Source organism: Onychostoma macrolepis, chromosome 24 (assembly GCF_012432095.1).
Source record: "Onychostoma macrolepis isolate SWU-2019 chromosome 24, ASM1243209v1, whole genome shotgun sequence".
Classification (NCBI taxonomy): Eukaryota; Metazoa; Chordata; class Actinopteri; order Cypriniformes; family Cyprinidae; genus Onychostoma; species Onychostoma macrolepis.
Genome location: NC_081178.1, coordinates 9,439,224 through 9,461,274, shown reverse-complemented (window position 1 = coordinate 9,461,274; position 22,051 = coordinate 9,439,224). Strand labels below are relative to the sequence as shown.

At 40.3% G+C, this 22,051-nt stretch overlaps 1 protein-coding gene across 3 annotated transcripts in view; it reads left to right on the top strand.

The window, feature by feature from the left end:
• The window catches only part of sh3kbp1 (SH3-domain kinase binding protein 1), a 51,900-nt gene extending 48,031 nt beyond the window's left edge, over positions 1 to 3,869 (top strand). For 2 of the 3 annotated variants that reach the window (XM_058766205.1, XM_058766207.1), the window contains exons 15-18: positions 481 to 630; positions 1,382 to 1,602; positions 1,751 to 1,814; positions 3,114 to 3,868. In XM_058766205.1, the coding sequence (XP_058622188.1) occupies positions 481 to 630; positions 1,382 to 1,602; positions 1,751 to 1,814; positions 3,114 to 3,152 (474 nt within the window). In that variant the 3' untranslated portion in view covers positions 3,153 to 3,868. Of the gene's footprint in view, positions 1 to 480; positions 631 to 1,381; positions 1,603 to 1,750; positions 1,815 to 3,113 lie in introns of all 3 variants that reach the window. The other variant, XM_058766206.1, reaches the window with a different exon arrangement.
• The last annotated feature ends 18,182 nt before the right edge of the window (positions 3,870 to 22,051 follow it).

The following is a 22,051-nucleotide window of genomic DNA, read 5'->3' as shown; positions in this document are numbered from 1 at the left end:
CATTTTGTATGTCTCCCTTATCTGACACACCCATTTCAGGTCCTGGAGTTTCTTCTAATGAGCTCATGAGTTAAATCAGGTGTGTTTGATTAGGGAGACACACAAAATGTGCAGTTTTGGGGGGCGCCCAGGACCAGGGTTGAGAAACACTGTCTTAGGACAACGTTGATGAACTTTTTTTGATCCACTTCAAATGTTGACTACTGTATAAGAAGCCTACCACACAACATAAACATGCTTGTTTGTTATTATTTTTAACCAATTAAAGTGTCAAGTCAATCACATTTGGTTGTTTTCACACCTATCAGATGCAATCAGCTGACGATGTCTCATAAATTTGTGACCCTTCAGGCATTCAACGTAAATTCGTCAGTTATGATTGTGCTATTTGCTATGTGTGAATGTCACACGGGCTTGCCCTGCTTCGCCTGTCTGTGGGTTATCTGGTCACGATCGTTTAAAAATCTCTCTCCTTCTTAGTCATCTCTCTCTAGTCCTGACCTCCTGGACTCCCCATCTCCAGAGGAGGAGAGGAGAGACAAGGAGATGGGAAAGGAGGAGCAGGACTCATTCACTCCCAAAAGTTTTGACAACTCCAAGAAGATGCCCAAGGCAGTGCCAGTCATAACAGTAAGCCCCGCCCCCTCCCAGTCACCCCACCCCCTGACACCCTCCCCTCCTTTTGCATGCACATCCCTGTCCTACCACAAGGGAGCGCCATAGCCAAGCATTGTATTACAGTGACACAAAAAAGTATTACTTTTGGATACTTAAGTCACACTTTATTTTTAAATATATATTTGGTGTTTTTACATTTTAAGTGTGTCTTAAAGGGATAATTCACCTAAAAATTAAAATTCTATCATGTTTTACTCACCCTCATGTCGTTCCAAACTTGCATGACATTCTTTCTTCTGACAGCTTGAGTTAGAATAGTTAGGAGTATGATTAGAAACACAACAAGGTTGTAAAAGTGAACTAGTGAACAGATGAAATATGTCTCCAACAACATCTGTAGTCTCATTTAACCAAAAACCAATTGACTTCAGGCCGATAAAATACATAATCCCTGCAGCACTCTGTGTTGTTTTGGACCCCATTGACTTTCAATGGACAGCAGTTTTTCAAAATATGTTCTTTTGTATTCCACAGTACAAAGAATGTCCAGATTACAGATTTGGAATGATGTGAGGATGAGTAAATAATGTTTGAGTTTAAATTTTTGGGTGAACTATCCCTTTAAGTGTCCAAATACTTTATGGTGCCACTATACTGGATACACGCACACATACACAGAGACTGAGGCCCTGTGGAACGGCCTGAATTGGAAGATAAACAGTAAATTTGACTTGTTCTGATATCTCATGGGGGTTTTCCACAGGCTCCTGAAAAATCACCTTTGCCCCCTAAGCCCAGTGCCCCTCCATCATCATCTGGGTCCGGAGGGGCTTCTCTCCACCAAGGCAGCGCTGGTCTGCGGCCCCATTCCCCTTCCGTTGACGCCCGAGTGAAGAACGAACAGGGTGCCGCCACGCTTGAGGAGCTCAGAGCACAATTACGAGACCTGAAAGGATCTGTGGAGCTCATGAAGAGCCAGCACAAGTATGAACTGGCGGGACAGGGGGGTAGATGAAAGACAGAGTGAAGTAGAAGTGGAGGGAAGCTTAGAAGGAAATTAGATGTGGGAAGAACGAGTTGATTGATTGATTGATTGTCTGAAATGTGTTAATTGTCAAATTTGTTTTCTCAGACAAGAAATCAAACAGCTGGTGAGTGAACTGGATGAGGAGAAGAGGATTCGTATATCACTGCAGGTAAGGAGGCAATATACTAGTCATACATGTAGCTCTAACCAGGTGCAACACCTTTTTATAGTAATTAAAACGATCTTAAACAGCCAAATATGTGTTGCTATTATTATTAATATTATTATTATTTTAAATAAGGTATTATTACAAATTTCATTATTTATTTTGACATTTAATATTTTTATTTATCATTTTAATGTTATTTAATTTTTAAGTATTTCATTCATATTAAGATATTGAGATATGCTGAAATGACTTAACAACTGTGGGGTTTTTTTTCTATTTTTAAATATTTTACAAAATTGAGTAACGTATTTAATTTAATTTCAGCGATTTTGTTAATATTTATTAAAAAAAAAAAAAAAAAATAATTAGACTGGAGTACTTTCATTCAGTAAAGATACATTACAAGTATCAAACTGTAAAGATTTACTTGTTTTTTTTGTTGTTTTTTTTTACATTGTTTACTACATTTTTCAAATAAATGCTTGGTCTTCATTTCAGAATCCTGAAAAAAAAACGTATCACAGTTTTCACAAAAATATTATGCAGCATTTTCTAAACATTGATAATAATACTAAATGTTTATTTAGCAACAAACAGCATATTAGAATGATTTCTGAATGATCATGTGACACTGAAGCCTGGAGTAGTGATGTTGAAAATTCAGCTTTATCACAGAAATAAATGACATTTTAAAATGTATTAAAATATTTCATAATATTACTGATTTTACTGTATTATTTGATCAAATAAATTTAGCCTTGGGGCCAGATTTACTAAACAGGGCAAACTAGCGCAAGAGTGCAATTCAAAAACAGCGCCGATGGGCGTGGAAATTTCTGCAGGTGATTTATTGACAACGCGAACACAGACGCAACATCTTATTTACATATCGACCAACACAATATATAAAGCGCAGCACAAATTAGCATAGTCGCAAATAAGCAGAGACAATGCTTATCAGGTGCGGAACGTTTAAATAATGGCAAAAATACCAGTAATTTGACGAGCGCAAAGGTTAGTAAATCGTGTCGCGTGATTCATTTTAATACTCTCTTTTCGTAAATTTTGCCTTTTCAGCGATAATTCTTCACTGTGCATCTTTAGTAAATCCTAACAGTACTATTTTAACTCCAAGACAGTTTGCGCTGACACAAGCTGTTAGTATATCTGTCCTTAGTCTCTTGATTCTGGAACATTAAACAATCTTGCTGATATGTAATGTTAAGTATGTTTTATTTAGTTTCTATGTCCCATGACTGTGTTTAACAGGCTGTGTCTTTGATTTATGTTCTGTTTTAGATGGAAGTGGAGCAGATTAAGAAATCCCTGTCCAAATGAACTCAAGCATGCTGGATGTATCAGATGAAGGGTCAGGCTGAGGTTCCACACCACAGCCCAATTAGATTGTGCCAAAAAAAGAACAACAATATATCAGAACAATTGCTTAAAGAAAACAACTGTTTACCCCCCATTCACTTGTACTCTTTCTGCTTTCGTTTTTTAAGAAGCTTTTTTTGCGTGTTATGCTCAGACTGGCCGCTGACTCACAGACCCGTTGCCCGGGTGTGGCCTTACTGTGGGTCATGTGATTAAAGGGTGGTGATGACCCACACCTGGAGACAGGTGATAGCGGTTGCCATGGGTATTAGCTGGTCTCCTGCACAACTGTGACAGTTACCCCATCACCACCCTCCCTGGTACTGCCTCTGAACGCTAGTCAGAGAACACATCAAATGAAGGAGAAACCAGTGTGTTTTACTTAAATACTGTTCACTTTAAGTTCTTTTCTTTTGACCTGGAGGCCTTCAGTTATTTTCTTTATATGCAAAGGTGCGTTTAATTTCACACCCCTTGCAATTTCCACAGCAACCCCACATTGAGGCCTTGTTTATTTGGAGCTTTCCAAACTCTTCTGTCTTTCCTATTTCTTTTACGTTGGTGATGACAATGAGAAAACTCACGTTTTGTTTTCTTGACTCGGTTATTTCTTTGAAATCTTCTATATATTCTTTTATATTTTAATGTACTAAATGCAATTATGTGTGCAGATTTTATTAAAAAAGATTTCAAAAATTGTTGCAATGTTTCTTTACTCTAGATGCTTATGAACCTATTTGATGTCATTCATATACACACACAAAGTTAGTTCTATTATTATTAATATTATTATTATTATTTGTTGTTATTACTTGTTCCAGGGTTTCCGCGGGGTCTTAAAGTATTTTTAAAGTCTTTAAAAAGTCTTAAAGCTGCTGTATGTAGGATTGAACTAGGTATTGCAGTCCAAATTCAAAATATTGGAGACTGTTTTTTTCACCCGACCCCTCCTCCTCAGATTTGACTCACACACAGGTTGCCAGATTAACGACACCAACAGTAACGAGCGCACTTGACAATGAATGAACATAACGGTGTGTTTTCCGCCATCTGGCAACCCGGGGGTAAACTGGCAGTGGGCGGGTTTCACAAACCATAACAAACACAGACATTCCTTGCCGGTATGCAAAGGAGAATAACTGACTGTAGCATTGTTTTTCAGATAAACACGTATGTTAACTTGTTTCTTAAATATCTGCAAACATATTATGGTATTTTTATGCTGTAGTAGAGTCAAAATCCTACGTACAACACCTTTAAATTTAGTTTAGTATCAAATGTAAGGCCTTAAAAAGTCTTAAATTGTACAAGAATGTCTTAATTATGACTTCAAGAGGTCTTAAATTTGGGGACGGAAAGACCAGAATTGCGATATGGCTGAATGTGATGATTAAACTTCAAAAGTCTACAATTTCATGAAATAAACACTAGCGTTGCACGTTCAAAGTCCAGTGCTGCACTTACTGCCTTTACCGGGAAAACCGTTATATTTGTGCCAAACGCGACACCTGCTGGCAGAGAATGAATCAGTTAATAGGTTAAACTAGTGCGCGGATGAGTGCATTCTTTCACTGCACGATTCTATAAAATGCATTTAGAATGATCTCATAATTTAAGAAATGGGGGCAGAAAATGTATAGCCTATAGTTATATAATTTCATATAGTAATTATCACAGGAAGAGTGCTGTTTTTTTCTCCAAAAGTCAGCATGATTACAAATGTTATATTGATTTTATGTAACAGTTCAATAAACAAGAAGTTAATATTAAGAGACTTACATTTTAGACACCATATTTACTGCTTTTGCTCTATTTCGCGAACAAAAAAATAATTCCAAACACAGCCACAGCACTGTTTTTGCGTCTCTAAGCAACATGGCGGTGTTTTGTTCCTGAATGAATCGACCGTTTAAATGATTCGGTTCAATCGCAATGACTCACTTATTAACAGTGAATTTCTGCCACCTACTGCCGGTTTTAATTTCACATTTAAAGTATCTTCATTTTTAAAAATAATTTCAAACATCAGTTTTCAACGTTTTATGTTTCAAATATCAAAACATTATTTATGCATGTGTGACTGCAGGTTAGAATTCTATATCCCTCTGAGCTGCATTAAACAGTGTGTAAATACATCTAAATGCAACTTTAGATGCATTGCAAAGATAAATTTTGTTGATACTGATTTCATTTGCTTGGTAACAGCCCAAATGCAAGAATTTGACTCAAAAGATGATGCACACTTTTAGAAAAAATGGCTTAAAGGTAAAAAATACCCATAAAACATATTGGAAAAGATTGATTTATATCACTGCTGTGAACTGACCACACAGAATATGAAGAATATAAAGAAAATATTCAGGAGTCAGTTGTCCACGGTAATCTTTAAGATACCAGCACAATAACACACTCAGCAAAATATTGTCTAATTATCATTATCGATAAAATCCCAGAAAAAGATATAATTTTTTGTCAATATCGCACACCCCTAATTCATGTTATTTAATTTATATAATAATTTTATTGATAATAATTGTTTAAATCAATATAATAATTAATACTTTTGACGTATCCATTTTCTTAAAAATGGTTTAAAGGCTGAAATGTAAAATTTATCATTTTATAAAAGTTTTTGTGAAAACTTGAATTGTAAATTATGCTTTTTACAGTCATTTTACAGTTTAATATGGTACTATAGACATTGCCCTGCCCCGCTCATATGGTATTAATTTTATTTGTGCAGGTCTTAAAAAAGGTCTTAAAAAGTCTTAAATTTGAGCTTAAAAATCCTGCAGAAACCCTGTTGTTCAGTTCTTCAAACTTTAAAAATGTATTTTTAATAAATTAATTGAATATATTAAAGCAATTATGTTAGAAAATAACTGTCTTTTGTTTGTAGAATTAATAATAATAATATTACCCTAATTCAATTATATAAATCAGAATCAGAATAAGCTTTTATTGCCAGGTATGTTTACACATACGAGGAATTTGTTTTCGTGACAGAAGCTTCCACAGTGCAACAGAATGACAGCGACAGAACAAAAAAAACACAGATAATAAAAAGAAGAATTAAAAAATAGAACAAGTAAATAAGGAATAACAATATACAAATTGACAATTGTATGTACAGGTATATTACAATAGACAGTTTTGTATGTACAGGTATATTATGTGCACATTGAAATGTAGACTAAGTATGTGTGTTAGATATATAAGTGTATAAGAGTGTTGTGTGTTCCACAATTATTGTCCGGTGTTCATGAGATGGATTGCCTGAGGGAAGAAACTGTTCCTGTGCCTGGCCGTTCTGGTGCTCAGGGCTGTGTAGTGTCGACCAGACGGCAACAGTTCAAAGAGGGAGTGTGCTGGATGTGAGGGGTCCAGAGCCCTTTTTCTCGCTCTGGATGAGTACAGTTCTTGGAGAGTGGGGAGGGTTGTACCAGTGATTCGCTCAGCAGTCCGGACAACCCTCTGTAGTCTTCTGAGGTCAGATTTGGTAGCTGAGCTGAACCAGACAGTTATTGAAGTGCAGAAGACGGCTTCAATGATGGCGGAGTAGAACTGTTTCAGCAGCTCCTGTGGCAGGTTGAACTTCCTCAGCTGGAAGGAAGGAAGTACAACCTCTGCTGAGCCTTATTAACAATGGAGTCCATGTGAGTGTCCCACTTCAACTCCTAGGAGATGGTGGTGCCCAGGAACCTAAATGACTCCACTGTTGTTACAGTGCTGTTCATGATGGTGAGTGAGTGGGGGGAGTGTAGGGGGGTTTCTCCTGAAGTCCACGATCATCTCCACTGTTTTGAGCGTGTTGTGCTCCAGGTTAAGACTGCACCAGACAGTCAGCTCCTTAACCTTCTGTCTGTAAGAAGACTCGTCACCGTCCTGAATGAGGCCGATAAGCGTGGTGTCGTCTGCAAACTTCAGGAGCTTGACAGAGGGGTCTTTAGAGGTGCAGTCGTTGGTGTAGAGAGAGAATAGCAGTGGGGAGAGTACACAGCCCTGAGCCATCGCAGTGCTGATCGTACGAGTGCTGGATGTGAGTTTTCCCAGCCTCACTAGCTGCTACCTGTCTGTCAGGAAGCTGTTGATCCACTGACAGACGGAGGTGGGCACGGAGAGCTGAGTTAGTTTGGGCAGGTGGAGGTTTGTAATGATATTGTTAAAGGCCGAGCTGAAGTCCACAAACAGGATCCTCACATAAGCCCCTGGTCTGTCTAGATGTTGCAGAACATAATGCAGCCCCACGTTGACTGCATCATCCACAGACCTGTTTGCTCTGTAGGCAAACTGAAGAGAATCCAGTAATGGTCCAGTAATGTCCTTCAGGTGGGCCAGCACCAGTTTTTCAAAAGACTTCATGACCACAGACGTTAGAGCCACAGGCCTGTAGTCATTTAGTTCTGTAATTTTGGATTTCTTTGGGATGGGGATGATGGTGGAGCGTTTGAAGCATGAAGGGACAGCTCCAGTGATCTGTTGAAGATCTGTGTGAAGATGGGGGCCAGCTGGTCAGCACAGGATTTCAGACAGACTGGTGTAACACAATCTGGGCCTGGTGCTTTTTTCCTGTTCTGCTTCCGGAAGACCTGGCGCACATCGTCTTCACTGATCTGAACTGCAGGTGTGGGGGAGAGGGGGGTTGCTGGAGGTGTTAATGTTTGTGTGGAGAGGTGTTCAGAGCGGGTGTGGGGTGTTTTTTCAAACCTGCAGTAGAACTCATTCAGATCGTCTGCCAGTTGTTGATTCTCCACAGTGCTGGGGGATGGTGTCTTGTAGTTGATGATCTCTTTCAGACCTTTCCACGCTGATGCTGAGTCACTGGAAGAGAATTGAATCCTTATTTTTTCAGAATAATTCCTCTTTGCCACTCTGATCTCCTTTTCCAGTGTGTATTTGGCCTGTTTATACAAGACTTTGTCCCCCTTCCTGTAAGTATCTTCTTTGACCTGACGGAGCTGTCTGAGTTTTGCAGTGAACCACGGTTTGTCGTTGTTGTAAGTTAGATGAGTCCTGGTAGGAATGCACGTATCTTCACAGAAACTGACATAAGATGTTACAGTCTCTGTGAGCTCATCCAGATCGGTGACAGCAGCTTCGAAAACACTCCAATCAGTGAGGTGGAAACAGGCTTGTAAATCCCGCTCTGCTTCATTAGTCCATCTTTTAACAGTCCTTAAAACAGGTTTAGCTGATTTAAGTTTCTGCCTGTAGGTCGGTATAAGATGAACCAAACAGTGATCAGAGAGTCCTAAAGCTGCCCATGGGACAGAGTGATATGCATCTGTAACGGGTTGTAGTACTTATAATTTAGATCGTCACTGTATAGGCCAATCAGGAAATCAGAAGCCTAGTATGTTCAACTATGGAGGTAGAGGGTAATTGCTGAAGGACGACAGAAAACCACAATTGAGGTAAGTATATAGAATATTTATGACTTTTTTCCTTTAACTGCAGGCCTTTCCCTTCTTAGAAGTAAACACTTACAATAAAATAAATAAAACAAATAATTCAAAGTAAATTACATCATTACAATGAAAAGAAATAAAAGGGCAAATCACTTTGATCAGATCACTGTCAGTTTCACTTGTCAGTTTACATTTACCATGTACTCAACAGGAAAATGACAACAGTTTCTTCAGATTCAACAACAATTTTGTGATATCACACAATGAGTTCGATTTCCAAATGTTCCCAAACTGATATCAGTTCCTTCTTCAAATTATCTCAGACAGTTCTCAGTCCCGTATAGGAAAAACAGAGTCTCTGTGCAGGAATAGTTTTACCTTGAGCAGGGGGAAAAAATGAATCACGATACTCTCCTGGTCCTGTAGGATGAATTCTCTTCTTTCTTTTCCAGTGTTCAAATAGGTTGGCTCGCCATCAAAGAAAATCAGTCTCCACTCAGGAAAAAAACCTGACCACATCCAGATATTCACTTTCCAGCAATACAACGATGTAATCAACCCATCGATCGTCACAGGAGCAAAACAACAATCAAATCCACTCAACACCTTCCTCCTTCAACTGATTTGAAGAGTGTTAAAAACTATTTTCAAAGTTTTATTCAATTATGTCTGCTTTCTTAACCGTTAAACCTAGCGAATTTTTCTCCGTCTTCTCCTTTCTCAGGTCTTGCGCAATCTGCCGTGTCAGCAAGAGGGCGGTCCCCACCAACAGAATTCCGATTGGCTAACCAATAACTTGTTTACATATTACAAATTATTTTTTGTCAAACTATTTATTTTATGGAAAGTATTTGTTAATACAACAAATCTTAAATTTTCTACTTTTGTGAAACCTCACTAATTTAAATTAATATATAAATTATAACCCTTAAGTAGTCTGGGTTACACCCTCCCCTCCTAACTGTGCACGTCTCGTGACACAATTTCGAGTGACTCAACATTTTATACATCATATATGGAGGATATCTCAGGTGAACCATTCAGGCTTTCACTGCCACCCAATGCATTAACGAAAGCATTGTTCAATCCTTGAAACAATGACTGCACTACATCTATCAAGGGATTTCCAAGCTGCGGATAGGTAAGTATTTTAGGTTTCCCTCTTTGTCGAGCAGATCGTCCACCACATTCATCTTCGGCATTTCCTTGGTCATTGACTGATGTTGCTTCAGGGAGATAACCTGCCTCAACAGTTTCCAGAACATCAGGCAAGCATTCTGTTGGAACCTCAACAGGTAAGTGTTCTCCTGCAGCTCCGGTAGATAAAGCTTGCTTTGGAACATCTTCAATTAAGTCACTACTCTGATCCCTCAGAGCTACATCATCCACTGAAGGTGAATGAACAATCTCAAGGTTATGAAAGTCTTCCTTCGAATCATTTGGCCTGAGAACTTCGTGAATGGTAGTAAACCTTGTTTCATCGACTGGGTATGCACTACATATTGGATCAGGAATTTCATCATCTGTCTCAAGAACAGAATCTGAACTGTCAAGGATTTGTGAATCAGGATTCAGCCGAGTCCTGCGTCTTATGTTAGGTTTACTCACAACTTGGTCTGGGATTTCAGAAACAGGTAGGAACCCACAAGGAAGCAAAAGATCTCTATGAAGAGTGCGAAGCGGACCATCCTTTGTCTCCGGACGAACTGTGTAAACTGGTAGGTCAGCAGATTGCTTCACAACAACATAAATTTCAGATTCCCATCTGTCTGCTAACTTATGCTTCCCACGGATACGGACATTCCTTACTAACACACGATCTCCAACTTCCAAAGAAGAATTGATCACATTTTTGTCATATCGAATTTTGTTCTTTTCAGCAGTTTTCCGTGCATTTTGTGAAGCAATCTCATAACTCTCCTTTAAGTGAGACTTAAGATGTTGAACGTACTGTGAATGAGATACTGGTGAACTGTCTTTACAGGGTAATCCAAAAGCAAGATCAAGCGGCAACCGAGGCTGACGGCCAAACATCAGCTCATAAGGGGAAAATCCTGTGGATTCATGTTTGGTACAATTATATGCATGGACCAAAGGTTTAACAAAATCCTTCCAATGACTTTTGTCCTTTTCTTCCAATGTTCCAAGCATGTTTAACAAAGTACGATTAAACTGTTCCACAGGATTTCCTCGAGGGTGGTATGGCGTCGTTCTGATTTTTTGGATCCCAGCAATTGCACAAAGTTCTTTAATGGTGTGGGATTCGAAGTCTGGTCCTTGGTCACTATGTAACCGCTCAGGGAAACCATAGTGGACAATGAACTGATCCCATAGGCACTTTGCGACAGTTCTTGCTTTTTGGTTTGGCATTGGTCTGGCCACAGAATACTTCGTAAAGAAATCAGTAATCACCAAGATATCACGAGTGTTGCTCTTATCTGGTTCAAGAGAGAGAAAATCCATACAAACAAGCTGTAAGGGTCTTGTAGCTTGAATGTTTACTAAAGGCGCACTTTTCTGGGGCAACGCTTTCCTGCGGACACAACGACTACAGGTCTTAACTTTTTTTTCTACTTCAGCTCCCATCCTTGGCCAATAGAACCTGGAACGGACCAGATCCAATGTCCTTTCCATTCCCATATGACCTATTTGATCATGTAGGCTGTTTAGAGCAAAACCTCTGAGACCTTCTGGCAAAACCAATTGATAATTGACAGAGTCTCCATCTCGTCGTCGCCTGTACAGGACTCCATCCATCAACTCAAGACGGTCCCATTTTCGCAAGTAAAAGGGAAGGTCCGGGTATGCTTTCCTTAATGCAGTCAGAGGTTTTTCTCCTGATTCCAGGCACATCACTACCTCACGGATGACAGGATCACATCTCTGCTTTTCAACCAAATCTTCCTTCGTCAAGTAAGGTAAAGCAGATAACCCATTCAAGTTCCTTTCTTGCTCATAATATTCAGGCACAGCATTAGGATGAAGTGCCAAGGACTCAACCAAGGTAACACCAGAATCATCAACCTGTTGGATAGAATGTTTCTCACAGATGGCCTTGACTACATCATTATCAACGCTCTGTGAGTTCTCAGCACCCATTGTATGGTACTGCACAAACTTCTGAATCCTCTCACTTTCTTTTGACGACAACTGATCCTCTGGTAAGTCTTTGTGTGGTCGTCTTGACAAGCTGTCTGCGTCAATGTTTTGTTTACCAGCCCGATACTGCAACTTAAATGAGAATGTTGAAAGAGCAGCGAGCCACCGGTAGCTAGTAGCATACAGCTTAGCTGTCGTCAAGAGGTAAGTCAAAGGGTTACTATCTGTTACAACAGTAAATGTGCTGCCATAAAGATAATCATGAAATTTCTCAGTTACAGCCCATTTAAGGGCAAGAAACTCGAGTTTGTGGGCTGGATAACGGGACTCACTATGCGATAAGCCTCTGCTAGCAAATGCAATCACACGTTGTTGCCCACTCTGCGCTTGATATAATGCAGCCCCCAATCCTGAGGTGCTGGCATCTGTATGAATGACATAAGGAAGTTTGGGGTCCGCAAAACCCAAGACAGGAGCAGTAGAAAGCTTTTCGACAAGAGTTTCGAATGCTTTTTGGCAATCAGTTGTCCAACGACCACCAAAAAGCTCTTTCGGATCATGATAGTGATGTTCTTTCTCAGCCTTCTTATAGCTCTTCTTCAGTGGTGGATAACCAGAAGTAAGGTCATTCAAGGGTTTCGCTATCTGTGAGTAGTCTTTAATGAACCTACGGTAGTAACCTGAAAAGCCTAGGAATGACCTCAACTCCTTAAGATTTTTCGGGCATGGCCAGGTTTTTATAGCCTCAATCTTTTCAGGATCCGTTTCTACCCCATGCTCGGACACCACATGCCCCAAATATCTGACGGAGGTCTGGAAAAAACGACACTTCTCCGGCGAAAGTTTCAGCCCATATTCCTTCAGGCGAGTAAGGACTTGTAGCAACCGCGTCTCGTGTTCTTCTAGGGTTCTGGAGAACACAATCAAGTCATCCAAAAACACAAGCACTTCTTTCAGGTTGATATCGCCCATACACCTTTCCATCAGCCTTTGGAAAGTGCTTGGTGCATTGGTTACCCCCTGGGGCATACGATTAAATTCCCAAAACCCCAGGGGACACACAAAGGCTGTTTTGGGTTTGTCTTCTTCTGCAACCTCAATCTGGTAGTACCCAGATTTTAAGTCTAAAACGGTGAACCACTTCGAACCATTTAAAGCTGAAAAAGTCTCCTCAAGGTTCGGCAAGGCATATGCGTCCTTGACTGTTTGAAGATTTAGCTTCCGATAATCTATATAGAGTCGTACATCACCATTTTTCTTTCTGACTACCACTATTGGTGACGAGAAAGAGGATTCTGACTCACGTATGACTCCGCCTGAAAGAAGCTCCTGAAGGTGTTTTCTCACAGCTCCAATGTCACGTGGATGGATTGGTCTAGCGCGATGCTTGAACGGGGTCTCATCATGTAATTTAATGCAATGTTTCATTTTCTGTGTATGGCCAAAATCCAGATCGTGTTGAGAAAAGACTTCTGGCATCTCACGAAGTTTCTTAGTGATTCGATCCTTCCATTCTTGTGATAGTGGAGAATCACCGAAATTCAAGATGAACTTTTCCTCTTTGATCACTGTGGGCTCAGTACCTTGGGAAGCTGATTTAGACACAGGATTATCATAAGAAAGCACTGATTCCAAGGCATGGATTTCTGCAATGACACACCTTTGTGGAATAGTGATGTCATGATCAGTCTCATTTGTGAGAACCACAGGAAGATGACTAGATTGCCTAGAAGGAAGGGTAAGTAAACAATTCTTTACTACAATTCCTCCAGGTAAAGATGATATGGAGGGGTGTTCCACTACAACCCACTTATCAGTTGGAAACCCAAGCACATGGGCAATGCCCTGTAAAACGACAGTTTGGCCAGCAGTCATGACTTCAGGCACTTTGTCCCTCAACATTACATGCCCGAGGACACCAGTTGTGCCATATTTGTATCGCAGTCTGAGGGTATTCAAGACAGCTCTGTAGCCAAACAAAGAAGGCTGGAAAGTTACAGAACTCACTTTCAAGTGTTCCTCATAAAGGGTGTCCAAAGTATTTGTCCCTATCAGGACTAAAGGCATGGTGTGAGGCTTTGGATCTGGAACCACCAAAGCAAGGGTGGGAACTTCAACACTTGTGCCAATGAACTCTGCAGGAAAAGTTACATTCAGTTCTATGTACCCAAGACAGGGCACAGAAAGACCGTTCGCACCTTCAACCTCTAGCAAGTCAGAAAGGGAATTGATAGGGTATTCTGAAAGGCATTGCTCATAAAAAGACAAAGGAATAGTGGTAACTTGTGAGCCAGTGTCGATTAAACAGTTACATTCCTGCCCTGTAATAGTAACTTGTGCAATACATTTTTCACCAATCAAACCTTTGGGCAACTTGGTAATTTCCATCTTGGAATGGTGGCTTTGTTTGGAGGCTTTGGTTTTATGGGGACACTTCGGTATTTCAGTCCCTGATCGCCCCGCAACAGGAACTGACTCTAGTTTAAATGACCTTTTTTCACGTTTTGAGACTCCCACTGGGACTGTTTCTCTCTCAGAAGTTTACGCTTTTCAGCCACAAGTGCTGGGTTGGGCTCTGACTCACAAGAGGCTGCAATATGGCCATCCTCCCCACATTTAAAGCAATACCATGGCCTGGGTTTGTCAGTTTGCTTACGATTCACAGGTGTTGTGGATATAGCACTCTGCTCACTTGATTGTTTCTCTGTTGCAGAAGTTTTCCGATCTACTGCCTGCAACATAGGTCTCTTTGAGGCCTCAGATTTAGAGGTAAGTTTCGCCAGCTGACTCTGTAAGGTGGCTATCTGTTTTTTCAGCTCTTTGGCTTCTGTTGCCAATGACAGCACACTGGAAGCTGTAGTTTGCTCAGGTTCATCAGATACCCAGATCCTCTGAGTATGCACCAGCGCACGCTGCTTGGTACTACCTAGATGTTGCTTCATGCGCATAGTTTTTGCAGCATGTTTATCTTCCTCAGTACGTAACATCAATAACAGCTGTGCAAAAGAAGGAGGGTCATCTCGTTTTTGCGCCAAACGCAGGTCAGCGATTAACCCATCGTCCCAGCAGCCCCGACAGAATTGCTTCAAGAGATGCCGGTCTGCTTCACTGGCTGAAACACCACCACGCTTGATGGCTACACTCAAAGCTGCCTGAAGCCTATACAGGTAAGCTGAAGGTCTTTCTCCTGCATCCTGCAAGGTGTTCATGAATTTTGCAAAAAGTTTGTCACCATCTTCTACTGTGCCGAAAGCAGAATCTAGCAACTGCAGGTAAGCTGATGGGGCAGCATCAGGACTCAAATGTTTAATAACATCAGCAGCCGGGGGCAAAAGACTGTCTAGGATCTTTCTTGAACCATGAAGATCAGATATTGCAGGATCCTTCAAAACAAGATCGACACTAGAACGCCATGTGTCATAATCTGTCTCGTTGGCAGGTCGAGGTTTCCTCCCAGAGAATAATCTGAGTCGCATAGGTGTATGCGCCTGAGCAATAGCTTCTCCACCCCTCACCACATGTTCAACAACCAACCTCTGCACTTCAGGTGGGTTAAGTATTGTGGGCGAAGTAAGAACTGAAGTGTCAGCCACATAAGTAGCAGCAGGGTGGGTCTGCTGGGTTCCTTCTTGGCAAGGCTGAGCGATAACCAGAGTTGCGTTGCCTTCAAGCGGCTCTTGAACAGATGACCTAACAGGGATTTTGTCAGCAACTTCAGATGCAGAGCTTGCAGAAAGAACTACAGCACTCATTTCTGTCAGCATTTCACTCAACATTGCTTCGAAATTTGCCCCACTGAGTTTCACAATTTCTTTTAATCCCTTTAGGTACGATCTGGTAGCACTGCTCCCCAACTGTCGTGTGTAAACACTGGATAACGATTTCACTATGTAAGTGACATTCGGATCACAGGTGAGATGGTAAGTGTATGGCAACAGGGGCTCTAAAGACCGTAAAGCACAACCACTGTCAAACTCAATAATCAAGTCACGATGAAACTCAGATTCAGGATCTTGAATTTTGACTGACCTAACAATAGTACCATGTTCTTGCAGGATTTTCATAAGTTCTTCATCATCTGCTGTTCCAGTTGCCCCACTAACTATTACAGCATTTGGGATTTTGATTCCTTCCTGAATGACTACATCCATTTTGACAAATGAATTGGTTAGTCTGAACACCAAACTGGATTTTAATCAACTGCCTGTCCTCAGCAATACAGCACCACCTCCTGGCTGGCTCGCCAATGTTATGTAACGGGTTGTAGTACTTATAATTTAGATCGTCACTGTATAGGCCAATCAGGAAATCAGAAGCCTAGTATGTTCAACTATGGAGGTAGAGGGTAATTGCTGAAGGACGACAGAAAACCACAATTGAGGTAAGTATATAGAATATTTATGACTTTTTTCCTTTAACTGCAGGCCTTTCCCTTCTTAGAAGTAAACACTTACAATAAGATAAATAAAACAAATAATTCAAAGTAAATTACATCATTACAATGAAAAGAAATAAAAGGGCAAATCACTTTGATCAGATCACTGTCAGTTTCACTTGTCAGTTTACATTTACCATGTACTCAACAGGAAAATGACAACAGTTTCTTCAGAGTCAACAACAATTTTGTGATATCACACAATGAGTTCGATTTCCAAATGTTCCCAAACTGATATCAGTTCCTTCTTCAAATTATCTCAGACAGTTCTCAGTCCCGTATAGGAAAAACAAAGTCTCTGTGCAGGAATAGTTTTACCTTGAGCAGGGGGAAAAAATTAATCACGATACTCTCCTGGTCCTGTAGGATGAATTCTCTTCTTTCTTTTCCAGTGTTCGAATAGGTTGGCTCGCCATCAAAGAAAATCAGTCTCCACTCAGGAAAAAAATCTGACCACATCCAGATATTCACTTTCCAGCAATACAACAATGTAATCAACCCATCGATCGTCACAGGAGCAAAACAACAACCAAATCCACTCAACACCTTCCTCCTTCAACTGATTTGAAGAGTGTTAAAAACTATTTTCAAAGTTTTATTCAATTATGTCTGCTTTCTTAACCGTTAAACCTAGCGAATTTTTCTCCGTCTTCTCCTTTCTCAGGTCTTGCGCAATCTTCCGTGTCAGCAAGAGGGCGGTCCCCACCAACAGAATTCCAATTGGCTAACCAATAACTTGTTTACATATTACAAATTATTTTTTGTCAAACTATTTATTTTATGGAAAGTATTTGTTAATACAACAAATCTTACATTTTCTACTTTTGTGAAACCTCACTAATTTAAATTAATATATAAATTATAACCCTTAAGTAGTCTGGGTTACACATCCTTTATTGCTGTGTAACAGTGATCCAATATATTACTGTCTCTGGTGGGACATGTAACATGCTGTCTGTATTTTGACAGTTCATGGGAGAGATTTGCTTTATTAAAGTCCCCAAGAATGATTAAAACAAAGTCTGGGTGTTGTTGCTAAGTCTCTGTGATCAGATTAGCGAGTTTCTGTAAAGCTGAGCTCACATGCGCTTGCGGTGGAACGTAAACACTCACGAGAATGAACGAGCAAAACTCCCGCAGCAAGTAGAAAGGCTTACAGTTAAAGGGATAGTTCACCCAAAAATGAAAATTTGATGTTTATCTGCTTACCCCCAGGGCATCCAAGATGTAGGTGACTTTGTTTCTTCAGTAGAACACAAATGAAGATTTTTAACTCAAACCTTTGTAGTCTGTCAGTCATATAATGCCAGTCAATGGGCACAGAATCTTTGAGAGAGAAAAAAACATGCACAGACAAATTCAAATTAAACCTTGCAGCTCGTGACGATACGTTAATGTCCTAAGACACGAAACGATCAGTTTGTGCAAGAAACTGAACAGTATTTATATAATTTTTTACCTCTGATAAACATCAATGTCCGACTGTCACAACATCCGGCACGTGACGCATCAACCTGCTCTGGCACATAAATATACAGGTGCATCTCAATAAATTAGAATGTAGTGGAAAAGTTAATTTATTTCAGTAATTCAACTCAAATTGTGAAACTCGTGTATTAAATAAATTCAATGCACACAGACTGAAGTAGTTTAAGTCTTTGGTTCTTTTAACTGTGATGATTTTGGCTCACATTTAACAAAAACCCACCAATTCACTATCTCAACAAATTAGAATACTTCATAAGACCAATAAAAAATTTTTTAGTGAATTGTTGGCCTTCTGGAAAGTATGTTCATTTACTGTATATGTACTCAATACTTGGTAGGGGCTCCTTTTGCTTTAATTACTGCCTCAATTCGGCGTGGCATGGAGGTGATCAGTTTGTGGCACTGCTGAGGTGGTATGGAAGCCCAGGTTTCTTTGACAGTGGCCTTCAGCACACCTGCATTTTTTTGGTCTCTTGTTTCTCATTTTCCTCTTGACAATACTCCATAGATTCTCTATGGGGTTCAGGTCTGGTGAGTTTGCTGGCCAGTCAAGCACATCAACACCATGGTCATTTAACCAACTTTTGGTGCTTTTGGCAGTGTGGGCAGGTGACAAATCCTGCTGGAAAATGAAATCAGCATCTTTAAAAAGCTGGTCAGCAGAAGGAAGCATGAAGTGCTCCAAAATTTCTTGATAAACGGGTGCAGTGACTTTGGTTGTAAAAAAACACAATGGACCAACACCAGCAGATGACATTGCATCCCAAATCATCACAGACTGTAGAAACTTAACACTGGACTTCAAGCAACTTGGGCTATGAGCTTCTCCACCCTTCCTCCAGACTCTAGGACCTTGGTTTCCAAATGAAATACAAAACTTGCTCTCATCTGAAAAGAGGACTTTGGACCACTGGGCAACAGTCCAGTTCTTCTTCTCCTTAGCCCAGGTAAAACGCCTCTGACGTTGACTGTGGTTCAGGAGTGGCTTAACAAGAGGAATACGACAACTGTAGCCAAATTCCTTGACACACGTCTGTGTGTGGTGGCTCTTCATGCCTTGACCCCAGCCTCAGTCCATTCCTTGTGAAGTTCACCCAAATTCTTGAATCGATTTTACTTGACAATCCTCCTAAGGCTGCTGTTCTCTCGGTTGGTTGTGCATCTTTTTCTTCCACACTTTTTCCTTCCACTCAACCTTCTGTTAACATGCTTGGATACAGCACTCTGTGAACAGCCAGTTTCTTTGGCAATGAATGTTTGTGGCTTACCCTCCTTGTGAAGGGTGTCAATGATTGTCTTCTGGACAACTGTCAGATCAGCAGTCTTCCCCATGATTGTGTAGCCTAGTGAACCAAACTGAGAGACCATTTCGAAGGCTCAGGAAACCTTTGCAGGTGTTTTGAGTTGATTAGCTGATTGGCATGTCCCCATATTCTAATTTGTTGAGATAGTGAATTGGTGGGTTTTTGTTAAATGTGAGTCAAAATCATCACAATTAAAAGAACCAAAGACTTAAACTACTTCAGTCTGTGTGCACTGAATTTATTTAATACACGAGTTTCACAATTTGAGTTGAATTACTGAAATAAATGAACTTTTCCACGACATTCTAATTTGAGATGCACCTGTATATACATAGATGCCTCATTAGCGACTGTTTCTATGGGCTGCGGTAATTAAGGATCTACGTATATATCTATGTACATATACAGTGGGTATGGAAAGTATTCAGACCCCCTTAAATTTTTCACTCTTTGTTATATTGCAGCCATTTGCTGCACCTCATGATTCCCATTTGCTCTGACATGCACTGTGAGCTATAAGGTCTTATATAGACAGGTGTGTGGCTTTCCTAATCAAGTCAAATCAGTATAATCAAACACAGCTGGACTCAAATGAAGGTGTAGAACCATCTCAAGGATGATCAGAAGAAATGGACAGCACCTGATTTAAATATATGAGTGTCACAGCAAAGGGTCTGAATACTTAGGACCATGTGATATTTCAGTTTTTATTTTTTAATAAATCTGCAAAAATGTCAACAATTCTGTGTTTTTCTGTCAATATGGGGTGCTATGTATACATTAATGAGGAAAAAAATGAACTTAAATGATTTTAGCAAATGGCTGCAATATAACAAAGAGTGAAAAATTTAAGGGGGTCTGAATACTTTCCGTACCCACTGTATATATCTATGTTCCAGAGCCGTTGACGCGTCACGCGCGGGATGTTGTGGATGAGCTCAGGAGAGTTGGACATTGCCTGTATCAGAGGTAAAAAAATTATATAAATGACTTCTCCTTTGCCGAGATACTCCATCCACCTCACAGGTGTGGCATATCAAGATTCTGATTAGACAGCATGGTTAATGCACAGATGTGCCTTAGGCTGGCCACAATAAAAGGCCACTCTAAAATGTGCAGTTTTACTGTATTGGGGGGTCCGAAAACCAGTCAGTATCTGGTGTGACCACCATTTGCCTCACACAGTGCAACACATCTCCTTCGCATAGAGTTGATCAGGTTGTTGATTGTGGCCTGTGGAATGTTGGTCCACTCCTCTTCAATGGCTGTGTGAAGTTGCTGGATTTTGGCAGGAACTGGAACACGCTGTCGTATACGCCGATCCAGAGCATCCCAAACATGTTCAATGGGTGACATGTCCGGTGAGTATGCTGGCCATGCAAGAACTGGGATGTTTTCAGCTTCCAGGAATTGTGTACAGATCCTTGCAACATGGGGCCGTGCATTATCATGCTACAACATAAGGTGATGGTCGTGGATGAATGGCACAACAATGAGCCTCAGGATCTCGTCACGGTATCTCTGTGCATTCAAAATGCCATCAATAAAATGCACCTGTGTTCGTTGTCCATAACATACGCCTGCCCATACCATAACCCCACCGCCACCATGGGCCACTCGATCCACAACGTTGACATCAGCAAACCGCTCACCCACACAACGCCATACACGCTGTCTGCCATCTTCCCTGTACAGTGAAAACCGGGATTCATCCGTGAAGAGAACACCTCTCCAAAGTGCCAGATGCCATCGAATGTGAGCATTTGCCCACTCAAGTCGGTTACGACGACAAACTGCAGTCAGGTCGAGACCCCGATGAGGATGACGAGCATGCAAATGAGCTTCCCTGAGACGGTTTCTGACAGTTTGTGCAGAAATTCTTTGGTTATGCAAACTGATTGTTGCAGCAGCTGTTCAGGTGGCTAGTCTCAGACGATCTTGGAGGTGAAGATGCTGGATGTGGAGGTCCAGGGCTGGTGTGGTTACACATGGTCTGCGCTTGTGAGGCCGGTTGGATGTACTGCCAAATTCTCTGAAACGCCTTTGGAGATGGCTTATGGTAGAGAAATGAACATTCAATTCACGGGCAACAGCTCTGGTGGACTTTCCTGCAGTCAGCATGCCAATTGCACGCTCCTTCAAAACTTGCGACATCTGTGGCATTGTGCTTTGTGATAAAACTGCACATTTTAGAGTGGCCTTTTATTGTGGCCAGCCTAAGGCACACCTGTGCAATAATCATGCTGTCTAATCAGCATCTTGATATGCCACACCTGTGAGGTGGATGGATTATCTCGGCAAAGGAGAAGTGCTCACTAACACAGATTTAGACAGATTTGTGAACAATATTTGAGAGAAATTATTTTTGTGTACATAGAAAAAATCTTAGATCTTTTGAGTTCAGCTCATGAAAAATGGGGGCAAAAACAAAAGTGTTGCGTTTATAATTTTATTCAGTGTATGTATGTATGTGTGTGTGTGTATATATACAGTATATATATATATATATATATATATATACGTGTGTGTATAATATATATATATATATATATATATATATATATATATATGTGTATATGTGTGTGTGTGTGTGTGATAGATAGATAGATAGATAGATAGATAGATAGATAGATAGATAGAAAGATAGATAGATATTGAAAAAATATTTATAAATGTGTGTGTGTGTGTGTGTGTGCGCGTGTTTTTGTGACAAATGAGGACATAAATTTGTATAATGACAAGGGTATGACATAGGTATTACAAGGAGAAGGTGACTTTTCAGGACATTACCCCATGTGCCCAGAATGGAGTGTATTGAAAATCTGAAATAGCACAAAGTTTCCTGTAAGGGGTAGGTTTAGGGTTGGTGTAGGGCAACATACAGTTTGTACAGTATAAAAACCATTACGCCTATGGGATGTCCCCACTTTTCACTAAAACGAACGTGTGTGTGTATAATTTTTTTTTTTTTTTTTGGATGGCCTCTTCACATTTGTTATAAATCAGAACTTTAAAAAATGCATTTCTAAAAAAATTTAATTATATTTATTTATCCTACATTTCTTAGTATCATCTATTTCATCATGTTGATAATCTTAACTGACTGTCTGAAATGAAAATAACTTT